Source organism: Schistocerca cancellata, chromosome 5 (assembly GCF_023864275.1).
Source record: "Schistocerca cancellata isolate TAMUIC-IGC-003103 chromosome 5, iqSchCanc2.1, whole genome shotgun sequence".
Lineage (NCBI taxonomy): Eukaryota > Metazoa > Arthropoda > Insecta > Orthoptera > Acrididae > Schistocerca > Schistocerca cancellata.
In genome coordinates this window covers 209228481-209246780 of record NC_064630.1, presented here as the reverse complement: position 1 = coordinate 209246780, position 18300 = coordinate 209228481, and the positions used below count along the sequence as shown (strand labels likewise).

At 44.8% G+C, this 18300-nt stretch overlaps 1 protein-coding gene across 1 annotated transcript in view; it reads right to left on the bottom strand.

Annotated features, from left to right (window-relative positions):
• Positions 1 to 11269, bottom strand: part of LOC126188451 (uncharacterized) — a 739971-nt gene extending 728702 nt beyond the window's left edge. The window contains exons 1-2 of the mRNA XM_049930056.1: positions 11241 to 11269; positions 10912 to 11113 (exon numbers count right to left, since the gene is read on the bottom strand). Of these exons, the coding sequence (XP_049786013.1) occupies positions 10912 to 11113; positions 11241 to 11269 (231 nt within the window). The remainder of the gene's footprint in view (positions 1 to 10911; positions 11114 to 11240) is intronic.
• Between the last annotated feature and the right edge of the window lie 7031 nt (positions 11270 to 18300).

Below are 18300 nucleotides of genomic sequence, written 5' to 3'. Positions count from 1 at the left end.
TTATTACGCATAGTTTGTCGTTGACTCATTGCAGACTTTTTCTTTCCTTACTCTGTCAATTCATCCGATCTTCAACCGCCTCTTATAATATCACATTTAAAAATTGCAAATGCTTTCCATTTTTTCTTTCCCACTGTTCATGTTTCACATCCATACCAAGCTTATCATGATCGTTTATCTGACCTCCAGATTCATATTTTTGGACGTTAACAGTCACTCCTTACTATAGTTGTGTTTAGAACAGTCACTAGCGCACAGGTGCCAGTTGTGCATTTATGTAAACAGACGACATTTTCAACAAAATCTCTAAGACTCTATGCATGACTCGCCAGTTGGAATGCCGTCTCCGTACACCACTAGCGGCGAAAACTTCGTGGGTGCTGGAGGGAAATCAGTGTGCCTGTGATGTTTTTGTCGCATAAAAATTGTATTCTTTCTATCTTTTCTTAAAACTCTACAAATTTGTGTACGTAGTTTCTTAACACCTTGTCTACTGTGGAAGATACTGCGTAGTACCCACCTTTAGCCTATTCGTTTCAAGAGCTGAGCTGTTTATATGCATCTGTTAGTACCCTAAAGCCTCTTAATCCCATGATCCATACGCTGTATATGCGGTGAAACCACTATAACGCTGACACAGTCTTTTTTTTATTACCCTTTCCCCACATTTATTTCTTTCTCGGATTCTTCTTTACGTTTTCAGTGAATTTTTGTTACAGTTTATTAGGATATTAGGGTGCCTCTCTGAAATCGTTCCGCGTCCATTTTCATGCCTACTTGATCAAGACTCCCAATAATAGAATAACATTCTAAGATTGGTCATACTAACGCCTTACATATGACTTCATTGACAGATGCATAGTATTTCTCCAAAACTCATCTGACATGTACGAGGGAGTAATGAAATGTAATGCCTCCGAATTATTTATATGAAAGTCTTGAAGCTTTCTGAATAAAACAAACGTTATTAATATTCTACATGTTTACTGTCCAACTATACTTATTTATCTCTCAACATCTTAACATCGGCGACGAACACGTTTCTGACAATGAGCGACCAGTTTGATGATACCCTCACTGTAGGGTGTTTGACTTTGTTGGCGGACTCACAACCTCACCTCTACTTGAAACGCTTCATCACTATTAAAGTGAAGCCCTCGAAGGTGCTCTTTAAGGTTTGTAAAGAGATGAAATCGGTTGGGGCCGAGTGGGGACTGTATGGGGGATGATCGATGACAGTGAAGCCAATGCTTCGGATTGTTGCACGTTTCGCAGTGCTCGTGTGTGGCCTGGCACTGTCATGGTTGAAGCAGAGGACAGTCCATGTCCGGACGAACTCTTCTAATTCAAAACTCGATTACAGCACGCTGTTTCTTAAGCATCGACATAGTTATGTTACACGCCGCCATGTTACACACTACAATGCGGAACCTTCTCACGGAATAGAGCTAAAATATTTAGACATGTGCAATAAGGATGGAGAATGTAAATAACGTTTGTTTTATGGAAGAAGCTTGAAGGTTTTTCACATAAACAATTCGAAGGCATTAATTTTCAGCACGCCCTGGTGTACGTCTTACACTCCCCTTTCATAACCCTGATTTTACGTGATAGACCAATTTCATGTCACATCTTGGTATTACAGATAAAATAAGTATACAACGCGAAGTGCTTTAGATATTCACAACTAGTGTTGTAGTCGGATAACTTAGGGGTTTTTCCTCTCTTTTTCGTATGCACTGTCGTACGTTTATCTACATTTAAATTCATTCACTGCACTAAGTAGCCATTATAGCCACGTGTTCCTGCGTTTCCGTACGATCGACGATCCTGTGCATAACAACACCGTCAGCAAACAATGGGACAGTGCTGATGATTCTGCCAGATAATTCGTTTACGTATGTTAAGAACATTAGACTACTTGCGGCACTTCCTTCGGTAACACCCAATGTTACTTTCGTATCCGCAGTACATTAGCCATGCAATATAACTTACTGTGTTCCATTAGTTAAATATTCATCGAGCCAATCACATATTCCCGACGAGACTCCGTGGGATCTTGTCTGTATTTTGCAGCCTTCCGCTAGCATACGTTGCGTCTCAGAAGAGGAGTAATACGTGATTCATGTCAATTCAAACGAGACGGGAAGTTCGTGTAGTTATAATAGAGTACGTGTCGCCTTTGGTCCTTATTCCTCGTGCCAGACTAGAATGCTGCAGAGAACTCACGCTGAAGATCCTCCACCCACCCTCTGCCGTCTGCAGAGGTAGCGGCGCGGTGTGCACACCGCTGTCAACAAGTGCTCCTCCTCGCCCTTTCTTCGCGACCATCGCTCCCCTCTCGGAGCACCCTTACTTGAAATTCATCCTTACTTTTTACACCAAAACGACTTCACGAGAAATATCGGTCTCCTGGGGCGTTGATCAGTCTAGTAATGCACACAAGCACATTCTCCTCACTGTTCGTGGTCTTGCGTTCGGTCCGTATCCGCTGTGATGAAATACAAACAGTTATCTTCCTCACTTATTCAGATACAGCTCAACCATGACACCATGTACTCAGTAAGACAGCATTCAATTTAAAAAAAAAAAATTTCTACAGTAACCCCAACGAGATGGCGTCGTGATATGGCGCTCGGGAGAGAGGCAGTTCATGACACTGCCTAGTCATCCAAAAGTAGGTTTACTACGAATTCTCTAAAGTGTTTAGCCAGTTTCATGTAGAAAACAGCCGAAGTTCCTATATTCAGTTTTTTTATTTAATGAAAAATTGCTTAAGGTAACCCGAAACTAGTTATTAAAAAAAAAAAACTCAATCTTGCAACTTTGGCTGTGTTCTATGCCAAACACTTTAAAACAAGTTGCTGTCCTGTTATTAACCCAACATGCTGGAGATCCATGTATCGGTTAAGTTTAATTCCAGTACGGTTCCGCTGTAAGGACGTGGACGATTTCTTTCTGCATGCTTCCTCAAACCGAGCATATGCTCCGTCTCTAATGGCCTCATTGTCCACTGGGCGTACACCCCCATCTTCCTTTCTTTCCGGCCGGCCGGAGTGACCGAGCGGCTCTAGGCGCTACAGTCTGGAACCGCGCGACCGCTGCAGTCGCAAGTTCGAATACTGCCTCGGGCATGGATGTGTGTGATGTCCTTAAGTTAGTTTGCTTTAAGTAGTTCTTAGTTATTGGGAAATGATGACCCCAGAAATGAGCACTATGGGATTTAACTTCTGTCCCCTAGAACTTAGAACTACTTAAACCTAACTAACCTAAGAACATCACACACATCCATGCCCCAGGCAGTATTCGAACTTGCAACTGCAGCGATGGGGCGGTTGCAGACTGTAGTGCCTAGAACCACTCGGCCACCCCGGCCGGCTAAGTCTCATAGTGCTCAGAGCCATTTGAACCTTTCTTTCCCTGCCCTTTCACTGGATTGATCCACACGGTCAGTTGTAAATTGGGCTGACGCATTAGAACTGCGTATAAGAAATTGAAAAATGTCGGAGGCAATACTAGATGAGAAAGTGTTTGGTGTCCACCACACTCCAAACATTCTTGCTCCCTATGCCTGCCAACTTGCGTCCCCTTCATTACATCCTTTGTATATAGCTTCCTGTTGGTCATTAAACTTGCAACACCCATGCGACAGGATACAACAAAAAAATTGGATATTCAGGTGAATTGCATTTCAGCGGAGCCGCACTAAGTGGCAGTAACGCTGTCTACATTCTCCACAAAAGGATAGATTACGTAGAATGTTCTCACTTATATATCACATTTAATGCGGTTTAGGAGGAGATCATACTTTGTAAAGAAGGGAAACAACAGCCAGCAGGTATCGGTATTCGACAATAATAGCATCGTGACATCTCGTGGCTGGCTTTAATCGTTCAGTGATATTGCAGCTCGCGTTCGTAGGTATTTCACAACTGTCATGCAAATATGAAATCGATGGATTAAGGAAGCCCGAACTCAGCGCCTGTCCCATGCGACTAGGGCCGGCAAGGACTCGATCATGCAGGATGGTGTAGTCAACTCGCGTACCTTAACTCAGCAAGTGGCTCTGTTTCCTACAAAACGACCATAAACACGGATGTTGCGACATTTCATCTACTCAAAAGAAAGTGGAATGAACGTCCCCAGATTGTAATCATCATCACCATCATGTGAGCCTAGCATCTGGGTTGGTGGTATGGGATGCTTATTGATATATAACACGATCACCAGTGGTAAGTATAACCGATAAAGAGAAGAACATCGGCTACATACAGGTCGTGTTAAAATCATTGGTGTACTGTCATTTTATCTTTCAACAAGATAGTGCAAAACCATATGTTGCTTGCACTATTCTGACGTACCTCGATACAGAAGTGTTCGACTGTTGCCCTGGCCAGCACGTTCTCCAAATCTCTCACTCACTGAAAATATCAGGTCTTGGATTGCAAAGATATTGGCACGTCACCACTTTCAACAGTTGCTACGAATTGTGATCTCTAGCACAAAGTGAAAGCAGATCTTCTCGTACAGTAAAGAGCAAGGTGCCCTGCCTGTTAAGACATTCACCGAGTGGAAGAAGAGCGTTCAAATGCCCAAACGACAACCGAAATTCAAGTTTAGAGGCGCTTACCTAAATCGATAACCACAAATGACAGGATGAATCAATTAAGGATGGTACGTGAGATATTCTACCCATGTTTGTTCTATATGAGCTTTCCATCCGTCTCTGATGTCCTGCTGTCAACGGAAACCTATCCTAGTCTTCCTTCCTACGCACATTAGAAAATTCAATTTGCTAGAATAGCCCGGGGGCGTAATATAATAGAGGGTACGAGGAATGTCATACAACGAATTTAAGTGCAGAACTCGATATCTTTATTCACTTCAAGGGAGATGAAAGAGAAATATTGAATAAAATAGCTGGTAAATGAAACAATGCTACTACCCAACATTTTCTCTGCTATTGGAATTCATTTCAGCGCTGCCAAAATATTACTGCGTAATAAAAGCATCCACAGTCTGTAATAAGCTTATATCAAAAAGACATTGTTTTCAGTGTGCTTCTACACCTTTATTCAGATCAAATCAAGCCATGTTAAATAGCTACCCTTCCTTTCTTTTTAAAACGCCGATATTTTGTATTGGCTGCTAGTAAAACAAAAGTACTATGTTTTCGGCATAGAAGTGCTACTGCTATGGACTGTGTTAACGTTTATTTCTGTCAGCGACGACAGAACATCAAAACGTAAATTATACAGCACTCCTTGTAAAAGTATTCAGAAAAACGCAACCTGTGGCAACACATAAAATGATCAAGTAATTCAATACATGCAGCTGATGACAATAGCACGATTGTGAACATAATTTTCAGCAGTACCTTGAGCATTCGCTGTGTCGAAGCTTCCTGTAGCAATGAGCATTGCTTGTCAAGTGCCTTTATTATTCCCAAATTTGCTGTTTAGTTAGATATTACGCTGTAGTACCGTGCAGCTAAAGTTAAAATTGGAAGGCTAAACTGACCCAAGTAAAAAAGGCGCAAATTCATATGGATAGCATGTAAAAAATAGTAATTTGTAGAGAACGGGTTTATTTTGAATCAGTGCATATAAAGAAGCAAAAATAACGATTAAAGTAAGGTTCCGGTCTCAGAAAAACCTTAAGCCTTTTACGTATTCACAGAAATATACTTCATTTTGAGTGTTTAATATAAGAAAGGAGAAGAATAATGACAAAATTGAAGTTTTCATCCTTACACATGGGATGTCTTCTATAACACCGTAGCTTCTATTTCAGAAGGAATTTTCTTTGAGGTTACGACTTCCAAAACTGACCCAAGACGAACAACACTAATTGCGGTGATGACGGACTATTTATTTTCCTTCACAACTGTAAAAATCTGCTCTCATCGATAAGTACTTGCAAACATGCATTTAGTTAGATATGAGATTTTTTTCCAAACATGGTTGGTAAATATTTATAAATAACGCACTCCACTGAATTTTGTGTGTTGCATTTTTGCAGTTGATTGAGTACTAACCCAATTTTTAATTGAAAAAATAAAGAAAACAAAGAAAACGACTTCCATAATTTTAGAATCTGCATATCTTGTTTCAATTTACTACTTAAGCCAGACATTTTTTCCACGTATCTCTGATATGATATCGTTTCATATGAGTTCATACTTAATATATTCGTCTATGGCAGTGTGTTTGACACCCATCTCATATGGAGCAACATTGCAGCAGAAATACTGTATGCAAGTCACCTCTTACAGATATTTACAGAAAACCTAGACGGAAACCGTCATCGTACATAATGGTCAGGGATATTTCAGCGAAGACTCAGAAAGTGTATCTATAAGTATTAATCCTCGAAGCATAACATTTTGAATTGGGCCATATCGTGGAGTACGAATATTGCGGGTACCGGCATTATTTCCGTCGGAAGAACCTGTTGCTGTTCTCTGAGCTGATGTGCGACAGAATTTCGGTAGATCGGTTTACGTTCGTTCATGGAGTGCTCAGATTACTTGTTAGTATTATCTTGGGAGGGACTATGTACAATGGAAAAGAGAGACCAATAAAAAAATTATTTTCTTGAAACAAGTATGTATTCTAATTTTGGAGGAATCAGGGTACGCCACAAAGTCACTGTGGAAGGGATAAATAAGAAAATAAGACACAAACGAATTATAGACATTGGTTACGAGCCAGCATTGCTTTATAGCAATGGGGAAAGTTGAAAATTTGTGCCGGACCAAGATTCGCTGCGCTGACGTTTTGAGTACTGCACCAACCGGGAAAAATGGTCATGTCCGAAAGAACAAACACCACATCTAAATAAAATAACACCTCTGACATTTTCTTTACTGTGCTGAATCACCGTTGCTTGTAATGCACACAGGTCTGCTGAAGTGAAGTACAGGTAAATCGGATAAGAGGAAAGTGGGGTCGTTTGATACAAAAGCTCATTTCATATTACTTATGCTTAGCTTTTGACTCACTCGCTTGACACTTTACAGTTAGCCATGATTACAAAATCTTGACCGTAGAATCGACCAAAACTGAAGTTACATTTTACATTAAATGTGGTTTATAAAAAGAGAAGAAGGAAAACTTGTTTCCAACCCAATAAAAATATGAAATAAAAAATGAAAATTTAAACAGAAAGATGAGTGAGACAGTAGAACAATAGTTGACTAACTAACCGACACGACAAAGGCCACATCTTTCTTTCCGAATTGGTCAGCAGTATTGATGTATCATGAAGTGGTTCATTAGCTAGTGAGGAAAGTAACAAAGTGCTAAATAGATTTCAGGTAATCACACCTAACACAATATATAGATAAATTTGTATACTTCAGTGGCAGCAGTTGGTCTAATATGATTGGTATCTTTCCCTAAATTATCGCAACACATGATACGATGAAAACGCACTGTTGCTTCCACTTGCGCTCTTAGCTAATGCAGAGACAGCACTGAACTTCCAGGAAGCTTCCGTAAACCTGTATCTACAGTTATCTTTCCAGTACCCGAAATATTGAGAAAATATTCTACCGCCCTATGTACTATAGCTAATTAAATCAGTCTTTCTGTGTGAGGCAAATAGCAATACGAAATACAGAAAATATTTCCGAAGCACTGAATTTAGGTACTAACTGGATTTATCTTTAGAGCACGGTTGTGGTTACGTTCCACAAAACAATGACTATGTATGTACGTATTAAACCTGGGACCTAGAAACGACGGAGAGGCTTCGTCCCGCCGTAGCCCTCAGTGGTTCACAGCCCCACAACCGGCCACAGCAGTCCACCCACCCCACCGCCGCCCCACACTAAACCCAGGGTTATTGTCGTGCGTTTCGGCCCCCTGTGGACCCCCCCCCCCCCCTCGAGAACGTCACAGACCAGACGAGTGTGTAACCCCAAATCTTGGCGTGGTAGACAAATTGCGGAAAAACGTGGAAATGGTGTTGACGCAGCAATCGCCGACGCAGTGCAACTGAGGGGGAATAAGGGGATCCAGCCCGCATTCGCCGAGGTAGATGGAAAACCACGTGAAAAACCATCCACAGAATGCCGGGCACACCAGACCTCGACACCAATGCGCGGAGTGGATTCGTGCCATGGACCGGCATGCCTTCCCGCTCTGGAAGCAGCGCATTAGCCCGCTCGGCTAGCCAGGTGGGCCAAACTATCACTAACGAAAATATATTTTATGTGTATTAATAAGGGCATTTTCATTCATTAACCGTACAGGTGTTGCACTGATTCCGTAACTCATTTCATTGTCCTTTCCCTAAGATCAATGTTGTCTTGAAACTCTTTTCACTTAAATGGTAATTCAGATCAGAAGATAAGCAAAAGTCACTGGCTGCGGCGCTCAGAGGTTACTATGGAAGCACCAGAGTGAGTATTTCATAACACTTCAACAATTCACTTATACATACTCATCCACTGAACATCTGATCCCAGGCAAAATTCCATGCGCTTTGTAAAGTAAGGCCTATGTTGAGACATTCAGAATGCATCATTCGACGCAACACCACTCTATCACCTCTTGTTGAATACCTTTCAATTTAAGATCGACACGGTTGTTTAGGAGTCGCTTTTCGAACACAATCGTGCCACGACTGATACTTGAAAATTTGTGACAACTTGTAGAGGTGGCAAGGAAAACGTCATTGCAGCCTGTTGTACGAAAATATCTCTGTCCATTTAAATGGCAATTGCAATTTTATTTACGGCTAAGTCTCCCATCCATAACTTTTTTTTGTCTACAATGTAATATTCGTACCAACCGTCCTCGTTTCCCCACCCATAATTATGTCGGAGCAAAAGACTAATTAATATAATAAAATATTGCCAAGTTTTCATTACGAATTGATACAGCTAACTGGAATGCTACAACAGTTACACCGTACGTAGTAGGTATAGTGTTTCACTGACAAGTTATAATAACTTTCTTAAGAATTCATTGCGAAAGTGTTACTGTCTTTCACATCAAATATTGTATATGGTGATGCTGTTTCAGTTACATATTGTTTTCGCAACAATTTGCACGTTAGTGGAATATCACAAGTGCCACTTAACCCTCAGCAGGAGCATTAAAAATTAATTGACTTTTCTTTGTTTATTATACAACTCATTTTGGTATTTCAGAAGGCCGAGCATGGTTAATGGTGTTTGTTTGCTTTTTTTCCGACAGATATGATTTCTGCTACTCTCAATAGGAAATGTAACGTTCCGCTTACTTCCTAGAACATACAAGAGTCAGAAGAAATTGACAAATATGGACAGAAGCAGCTTCTATTGTGTACAAATTGCATGGAAGTGTGCGTTCCGAGTTTAGAAAATAGGTACAAGAAATTGCAGGAATAACAACAGAACGGAGTTCCTGAAGTGTAAATAAGACTTTAAGCTCATTTTAACTGGAAGGGTAATAGCCAGTTTAAAAATGAAATAGCTATAGGCTTTGGAAACTAACACACGAGAATTGGCAACGGCTGCACCGCCTCACCTTACATCCATGCTTTGATGAATGATGTCTACATGTTGCAAGGCTCTGTAATTCTAACAGTCATCATTTTCGATACGTATAGTTTTAAGTTCATTATTTGTTGTTTTGACTTCTAGCACGTTCAGAAACATAATTCCTAGTGGCATAATCACGCGTAGCAGGACACATCCTAATAGTCAACATTCTGCGAGATAACAGTGGAGGCAAATAAACTGGCAGCAGATCACTGTTTGGGACGGACTACAGATTCGTTACTCTGTTAAAACATTTGACGATTCTGCATTTACAACAAAGGTTCTCATTGAGTTAAATAGTGTTGTATCGTGCCTTTTTTTTAAGTTGATTCTTTAAAAATTATAATTTCCAAAACTGTTATCATGGGCAGCAGATGTTAAAATTGACACATTTCAGTCCTAAAATTGAGATGTTACATGGTTACAAGGTCACGAAGGTTCGCTGGCAGCAGTTCACTGTTTTATTGGAGATGGACTGCTGTGGCATGACTTGGTTTACATATTTGACGGTTCAGCTTATACAGCAAGACTCCTGCATACTTTTTTTTTTTTAAAGCTAATAAATTTTAACAAAGCACTTTGTGGACCTTTGTCAATCATAACACACGTTATGGTTGACATTTACGGACTATCCATGTTCTGCACGGGTAGCAGCACATAACTGTTTTGTTTGGGATGTACTACCGTGGCACTGAGTTGTTTAAATATTAGACGGTTCTGCATTTACAGCATACATCCTGCTTGAATTCAGATTTGTTGTAGTATTGAATTACTTTAAATCTATTACTTTAAGAAACATAGTTTCCAGCGCTATTATCATGCATTATAGATGTTCAAATTAGCAATTTTCAGTGTCAAAGTTGAGGCGCTATCCGGAGGTGCTGCATGTTTATACAACGCCGGTAGTGCTTCGGCAGCAGTCTTATGTTTGGAACATACTATACTGACAATGGCGTTATTACATACATGTTTGTCTGTTATGCATTTAAGCGTAAAAAATCATCCTCGAATTCAACAGTGTCGTATTTTTGCATTTTTAAAACTGGCAAGTCCAACACATCGTGTCATGGACATTTGTCATGCATAGTACATATTAAAGGTGGCACTCTTCAGTGCAACAGTTAAGACGTTATAGGGATAATAGACGTTCAGCATAGCGAGAAATGAGGGACATTTACTGGCTACATGTTACTGTTTGTTAGGGACGGACTACTGAGGCATTACTTTGTTTACATATATGACGCCTCATGTATGTCAGGTACTAAAGGTGTCAATTTTTAATACAACTCTTAAAATGATCTCTGAGGGGTCGACATGCTGCAGAGTTACAAAGTGGCAGGTGGGATTGTTGTCAGTGAGGCTAGACGCTGGCTACTGACCGTGGTGTAGGCGGCGCTGGCGTAGCTGCCCATGCGCACCGAGCGCCAGCAGCAGCACGACTGCAGGATGGCCATGCTCGCATGTCTGCCGCCGCGCCCGCCGCCGCACAGACTGCTGGACGCCGGCGTCGGACGCCGGAGCGACGCCGTGGCGAGGCGGGCGGCAGTGCGCACGCGCGCCGCACCTGATGCGCGCACTGGCCTACCCCACGCAGCCGAGACGTGCCCCGACTGGGCGCCGCGGGACACGGCGTCTAGCCGCTCATAGCGCCGATCGGCCCAATGAAAAACGTGTCCCGACTGCGGCCGAGAGGAGCCGGCAAACTTACCTTATATCCGGCTGCGGCTTAATCCCCATTCCCGTACGGGTGACGTACACTTCATATCAACACAAACACGGGGTAGCAACGAGAACAGAATAAGGCGGAAGATAAGAAGGAGAAAGGGAGAGAAAGAGGACATCCCGCAAGCAAATGCTTCAGGTTAACTTCCTTTAATTTAAACTCAGCCCGAATCAAGATTCGCTAAGAAAACCAAGTGCGATAGGAGACAAAGCATCTTAATCCCTCAGGAATCATTACTGGGTCCACTATTCGCACCCCGAGTAGCGAAGAGTAGTTACCCTCTTAATTTTTCGTAACTGACGCAATATCATGATACAAAAGTCTCTACAAATTATAGTACCAAAGAGGTGATCATTTTTCCGTATAATTAATATTTATAGCTTATTTTTCCTTCTGAGATATAAAGGCAACTACTTCACATTTAAAAAAAGAAATTGAAGAACTACTTCTATTGATATCAACCACTGCCTCGTAGTAAGAGGTGAACCAGAGGAGTGTTGAAAGCAAAAATGATTGCAAAAATAGTTGGAAAATGTGGTAATGTATGTTGTATAGTAATATAGGGCCTAAATTTACTTGTACATTGCAGCCCCAGCTCCATTTATTTTGAAATGTATACTACTAGAGTATGGCTACATTACGCTCATGAACTTCGGTCTCATGTTTAGCTGTTTAGCTCCAAGACGATCAGAGGCAACATTATGTGGAAATCTGCAAACAAATTAAGCAACTGTTTCACAACGGTTAAAGCTATCTTTCAAGATTGTTACTAATTGGACCGTGGAAAAAATTGCTGTTTTGAAGAGTGCGCCGCAGCGCGTTGTGTGAAACAGTCGCCCTCCATTCCTGGCGGTCGCGCCGCTGTGGCAATCGCAGCTTTGGTGTCTCCCTCTGGTGAAAAAGGGGAAAGGTTGCCTGTTTACGTGCATTTAAGGGGCGCGATGAGCTCGCAAGGGGTCAGTTGGTCAGTCGGAGTGAGTCTGGGTCAGTCACTTGACACCAGTTGTTGGTCGGTCTCTCGTTCGCATTTGTGCGGCAGTTAGTGTCTGTCTGTCGTTCGGAGCGTTAGTATGTCTGTCGTTTGGGTCAAACTTTAACGCCGGCAAAATGAGTCTTGCCACTCCGCCAGTAATAGGACTCCGCTTGTGGTCGCCCGGTCGGGGCTGAGTTCCTGCATATGAGTCTGCGCGTTAGGGCGCCAGTCTGCTCGAGTTGCTCAGGCAACTGTCATTGGCGGTTGAATCGATCGGTTGGTCGGTCACGCACTGAGACACAAGATGATTTGTCCGCCTTGAGCGTCGGCGCATGAGGTCGCCACGCGAGTCCATTGGGGCGCGCCGTATAGCGAGGGGTAGTGGCTTCGCGGCCGACACGAGAGCAACAGGAGTCAACCCACAACATCCGGCTGGCCGGTGCGAGCTGCGACGCCGTGAGAGGGAGATCAGTGCGCCTTCCTGCGTCCATTGAAGCGGCTGGCAGCGGAGGGTTCGGGAGAGCGTTTTGGGGGTGCTGCACCAGGTCTTCGCCATAAATCGCAGTTTATTAGAAGTTAAGTGATTGGAGATATGTTGTTTCATTTACTTTTTTTAAAAAAAGTTTCTTTATTTCATAACATAATAATTATACAAAATGACCCACCACCTTAATGATTGGTGGGTCCTATGTCTCTAGATTTATATTTGCAGCTTCTACATTCTACTTAACTACAGACAGTACTATATTTATTACTAGGCAGACTACTTCTATTTTTACTAGTGTTAGCATTATTTCTAGCTTCTACGAAAGGTTAGTATTAACTGCCTGCAGTGTTACAGTTGTGCCAGTGTTAATAATACACTCATGGAAATTGAAATAAGAACACCGTGAATTCATTGTACCAGGAAGGGGAAACTTTATTGACACATTCCTGGGGTCAGATACATCACGTGATCACACTGACAGAACCACAGGCACATAGACACAGGCAACAGAGCATGCACAATGTCGGCACTAGTACAGTGTATATCCACCTTTCGCAGCAATGCAGGCTGCTATTCTCCCATGCAGACGATCGTAGAGATGCTGGATGTAGTCCTGTGGAACGGCTTGCCATGCCATTTCCACCTGGCGCCTCAGTTGGACCAGCGTTCGTGCTGGACGTGCAGACCGCGTGAGACGACGCTTCATCCAGTCCCAAACATGCTCAATGGGGGACACATCCGGAGATCTTGCTGGCCAGGGTAGTCGACTTACACCTTCTAGAGCACGTTGGGTGGCACGGGATACATGCGGACGTGCATTGTCCTGTTGGAACAGCAAGTTCCCTTGCCGGTCTAGGAATGGTAGAACGATGGGTTCGATGACGGTTTGGATGTACCGTGCACTATTCAGTGTCCCCTCGACGATCACCAGTGGTGTACGGCCAGTGTAGGAGATCGCTCCCCACACCATGATGCCGGGTGTTGGCCCTGTGTGCCTCGGTCGTATGCAGTCCTGATTGTGGCGCTCACCTGCACGGCGCCAAACACGCATACGACCATCATTGGCACCAAGGCAGAAGCGACTCTCATCGCTGAAGACGACACGTCTCCATTCGTCCCTCCATTCACGCCTGTCGCGACACCACTGGAGGCGGGCTGCACGATGCTGGGGCGTGAGCGGAAGACGGCCTAACGGTGTGCGGGAGCGTAGCCCAGCTTCTTGGAGACGGTTGCGAATGGTCCTCGCCGATACCCCAGGAGCAACAGTGTCCCTAATTTGCTGGGAAGTGGCGGTGCGGTCCCCTACGGCACTGCGTAGGATCCTACGGTCTTGGCGTGCATCCGTGCGTCGCTGCGGTCCGGTCCCAGGTCGACGGGCACGTGCACCTTCCGCCGACCACTGGCGACAACATCGATGTACTGTGGAGACCTCACGCCCCACGTGTTGAGCAATTCGGCGGTACGTCCACCCGGCCTCCCGCATGCCCACTATACGCCCTCGCTCAAAGTCCGTCAACTGCACATACGGTTCACGTCCACGCTGTCGCGGCATGCTACCAGTGTTAAAGACTGCGATGGAGCTCCGTATGCCACGGCAAACTGGCTGACACTGACGGCGGCGGTGCACAAATGCTGCGCAGCTAGCGCCATTCGACGGCCAACACCGCGGTTCCTGGTGTGTCCGCTGTGCCGTGCGTGTGATCATTGCTTGTACAGCCCTCTCGCAGTGTCCGGAGCAAGTATGGTGGGTCTGACACACCGGTGTCAATGTGTTCTTTTTTCCATTTCCAGGAGTGTATAAACCTACTTGGATGCCTTGCTCATAGAGCTAATCCCTACGAGCATGCCCCTGGCATAGGGCAGGCCAAAAGTTATTCATCGCTGCAGGTTCCTAACTTACTATCCTATTCTAATTGACTATATCTACTTCCTATTCTACGTCATAATCGGTGCGTTGTCTCAGTTCAGGATCACCCCAGTCCCCCTGGTCCTGCACGTGGCGGATTCCAACTGTAAAGTCGACCTATCCACGAACAGGCAGTACGAGATTGGGGCAGTGGTCACAATCGGTGATTTTTATTTATCTAGTCATGAAGGTCTCTCAAAAAGGTTTTTAATATTTTTTGTGATACCTCGTTGGCTAGCGTGTTCAGTCTCTGAAAGGTCTCCTCTTGTTTTAGAAGGTCATAGGTGTTTGTACTTGGTAGTTGTCGTCTGTGTTTCGGCTACATCATCGAAAAGGGGGCACTCGTAAACCACATGGTCAGGAGTACCCTCCGGTGCGCCACAGTCGCACGCGGGCGTCGCCCTTTTCCCAAACCGACATAGATAAGTCGGATAGGGGCCGTGACCAGTGAGTTGGCTCGAAATATTTCATTTTCAATTTTTCCTTAACATCCGGTAGGAGCTGAAAGGTTCTTCTACCAGTTTCATCTGACTCCCATATCTCCTGCCATAAATCTTCACCCCTTCCCCGTATCTCCCCTTTTTCCCTGACTGGTGCCCCCATAATTTCCTGTACTTTGGTGATATTATCTTTTTTGGCCCAGTACCATGCAGCCTGTTCCATTATCTTTATATCCAGGGGACAGAGCCCCATTGTAATTAACAGGGCACCTCCGGGAGATGTTCTATATGCTCCAACGGACCTTAGTATTATGTTCCTTTGTACTCTTCTCACCGTCACGGCAGGCACCACCCTCGTGAGCCTGTGAGCCCAGACTCCCGAGCCGTAACCCACTATTGATGTCAGTATACTATAATGATAGAGCTTAATTAGATGAGACGGAAGGTGGAATCTCTTACGTCCTATGGAAATCAGGCTATTTAGTAGTTCTAGTGCTTTCTGGGTTACGGTTTCAATGTGCCTTGCAAAGTTCCACCTTTCATCGATGATGATTCCCAAGTAGCGCGTTTCTCGTCTCCGAAGAACCGGCGTACCGTCAATTCTCACGGTCGGATTTCTCATTAACTGTCGTTTGAGTAGTAGGTAAGTCGACTTGGTTGGTGAGATGGTCATCTTGGTGTTGCGGCACCATAGTTGTAGTTTGTCAATTGCTCTCTCTATTTTCGGTTTTATGTCCTCGCGACTTCGGCCGCCGACCAGCAGGAGGAGGTCATCAGCGTAGGCTATCACCTCTAGCACCTCTTCGCTTTGTTGCAGTCTGTCCAGAAGAGGCTCCATGTGGATTTCCCAGAAAAGGGGACCCAACACGGGGCCCTGGGGACAACCCTTGGTGATAGTTTTCCGGACTTTCCCGCTAGGGGATGATAGCCATACCTCCCGATCTTCACAATAGCTCCTCAAACAGCCATATAGTAGCCCTGGGCACTCATTCTCCCGAAGGCAGGAGAAGAGCGAAGGCCACCAGAGGTTGTCGAAGGCGTCACTGATATCCACCATGATGCCAACAACATACTTACACGGGGATGAGCCGCAGACCTCGGCCGCCAGCGCGATTGCATCAGATGTCGATCGCCCCAGCCTGAAACCGAATTGCCTGTCGCTCATCCCCTGCAGCATGCGGTGAGCAGTCAGTGTGTCAGCTAATAACTTTTCGAGAAGTTTGCCAAAGCCATCCAGCAGGCAGGCCTGTAGGATTTGGCCTTAGCAGGGTCCTTCTCAGGGCCTTCCTTAATGATTACCACATTTGCGGTTTTCCATATTTTTGGAAATTTGCCCTGCCTGAGGCATTCGTTAAAGAGTTGTGTGAGTGGCGCAACTAGCTGTGGGGCTCCGCCACAATGCCGTCTGGACCGGGGGCTTTACCTTTCTTTAGGGACTTGATGAGAGCAGCAACCTCCTCCTCAGAGAAGGAGAGGACCGCTTCGTCATTTACATACGTCCCCGTGCCTGAGCGTTGATATTATCGTTGGGGAGCGGATCTTATCCCTCACCAATCTATATGGCACACCCCAAGGGTCAAGGGCCAGCTGGTTGGTTACAAAATTTTCCCAACTTTTTATTCTGGTCTTCTGTAACTCTTTTTGAAAGTTATCTTTTGCCTCTCGGTATAACTGCAGCCATCTTTGCTTTTCCCACCAGACGACACTGCGCTGGAAGTGCTTCCTCAGCCTCCTGACAGACTGACGCAGATCTTGTAGCTCGGCTGACCATGGTAACGGTGTGGTCGCCATGGCCCTCCTCCTGGTTGGTACGGCCTTCTTAATCGCCCTTGTTATTGCACGTATCAGCCCCTCGGCTCTGTCGTCCACGTTAAAGTCCTGTCGTGCGTCCCCTTCTGGTAAAGGAGGAATGTCGCACTCTCTGGCTAGGCGTTCCCAGTCTCTTTTCCTAAAATTTCTTTGCACCTCCCACACCATGGCCCAGCGGCACTCTCTATCTCCTCCAATGAAGGTAATTAGATTGTGATAACTAGTGGTGTCATTGTCTACCACTCTCCATTCTTGGAGCACATTTACTGCGTTTGGCGTGACCAACGTCACGCCAATGTCGGTACCCTGTCCCCCTCCAGCCACGTAGGAGGGGGGATTGCCTGGTCTGTTTGCCACCACTAGTTGAAGAGCCATAATCATTTCCTCTGCTTTAGCACCATTTTCATCCCTTGTGCCACTGTACCATAGGGGGGATTTGGCGTTTATGTCAGCAGTTATAATGATTTTGCGTCCCCGCAGCACCGTGGCCACACTCTCTAGATGGTCTATGTGCTGTTCAACTCTGTCTCTGTATTGGAAGTACACGTTAATGATGATTACAGTTCCAGCAGGAGATTGTATCTCCACGACGTTGCAGTGACTATTGGAGTACTGTGACAGAGGTGTTGCACGCAGTGCAGTGTTTGTCACCAGGATGGCTGCTTTGGAGGTGTCCCCACTGCTAACGGTTTGCCATGTTGCGTCAGTGGACGCAACTTTTCCAGCCGGAGAGTACGGCTCCTGTAAACAGAGTATGTCCAGTCTCTTTTCCACCACTTCCTTACGGAGCTCCTGCATTACTAGTCGACTGTTATGAGTATTGAGTTGTCCTATTTTTATTTTGGTCGTCATGTAAAGTAAGTCTGTATGTGGTCATGTGGCCAGGTTTTGTTCCAGTCATATGCTAGTCGTCCGTTTGCCATCACTGATTGATGGTAGATTTCATCTAGGTCTAGGTCTGCAGTGCTCCGAAGTCAGTGGGGAGGTTCACTGACTTTAACTGTATTCTGTCCACAGCCTCCATCACCGAGAAGGTTACCCTCCGTCCGTACTCATGTCCTACTCGGACCACATGTCTTAAGGGACATGCTGGTGTCCAGCCTAGCTAGTTGCATGGTGTACTCGAGATTCGGGTACACCCTCACCGGGTCCACGGGTGGCAACCTGACCACCGGGCTGTCTTTTGTGATGGAGTTGGCGGTGGAGCTCGTTATCGTGTTTTCTTGGACAGGTTTTGCAGCTTTATCTGTCGCTACCACAGGATGCTCTTGCCGTTGTGGATTTTTAGTCGGCAGCGTGTGCCGGCATTGGGAGGAAGGTGCTCTGACCCCTGAGGGGAGCTCAGTTTGAATGCCAATGTCCCTAGTGGGGGACTCTATTTGTGTTGATTTGTCGACTGTTGGTACGTCGACGCTGGTGAGCTACTTCAG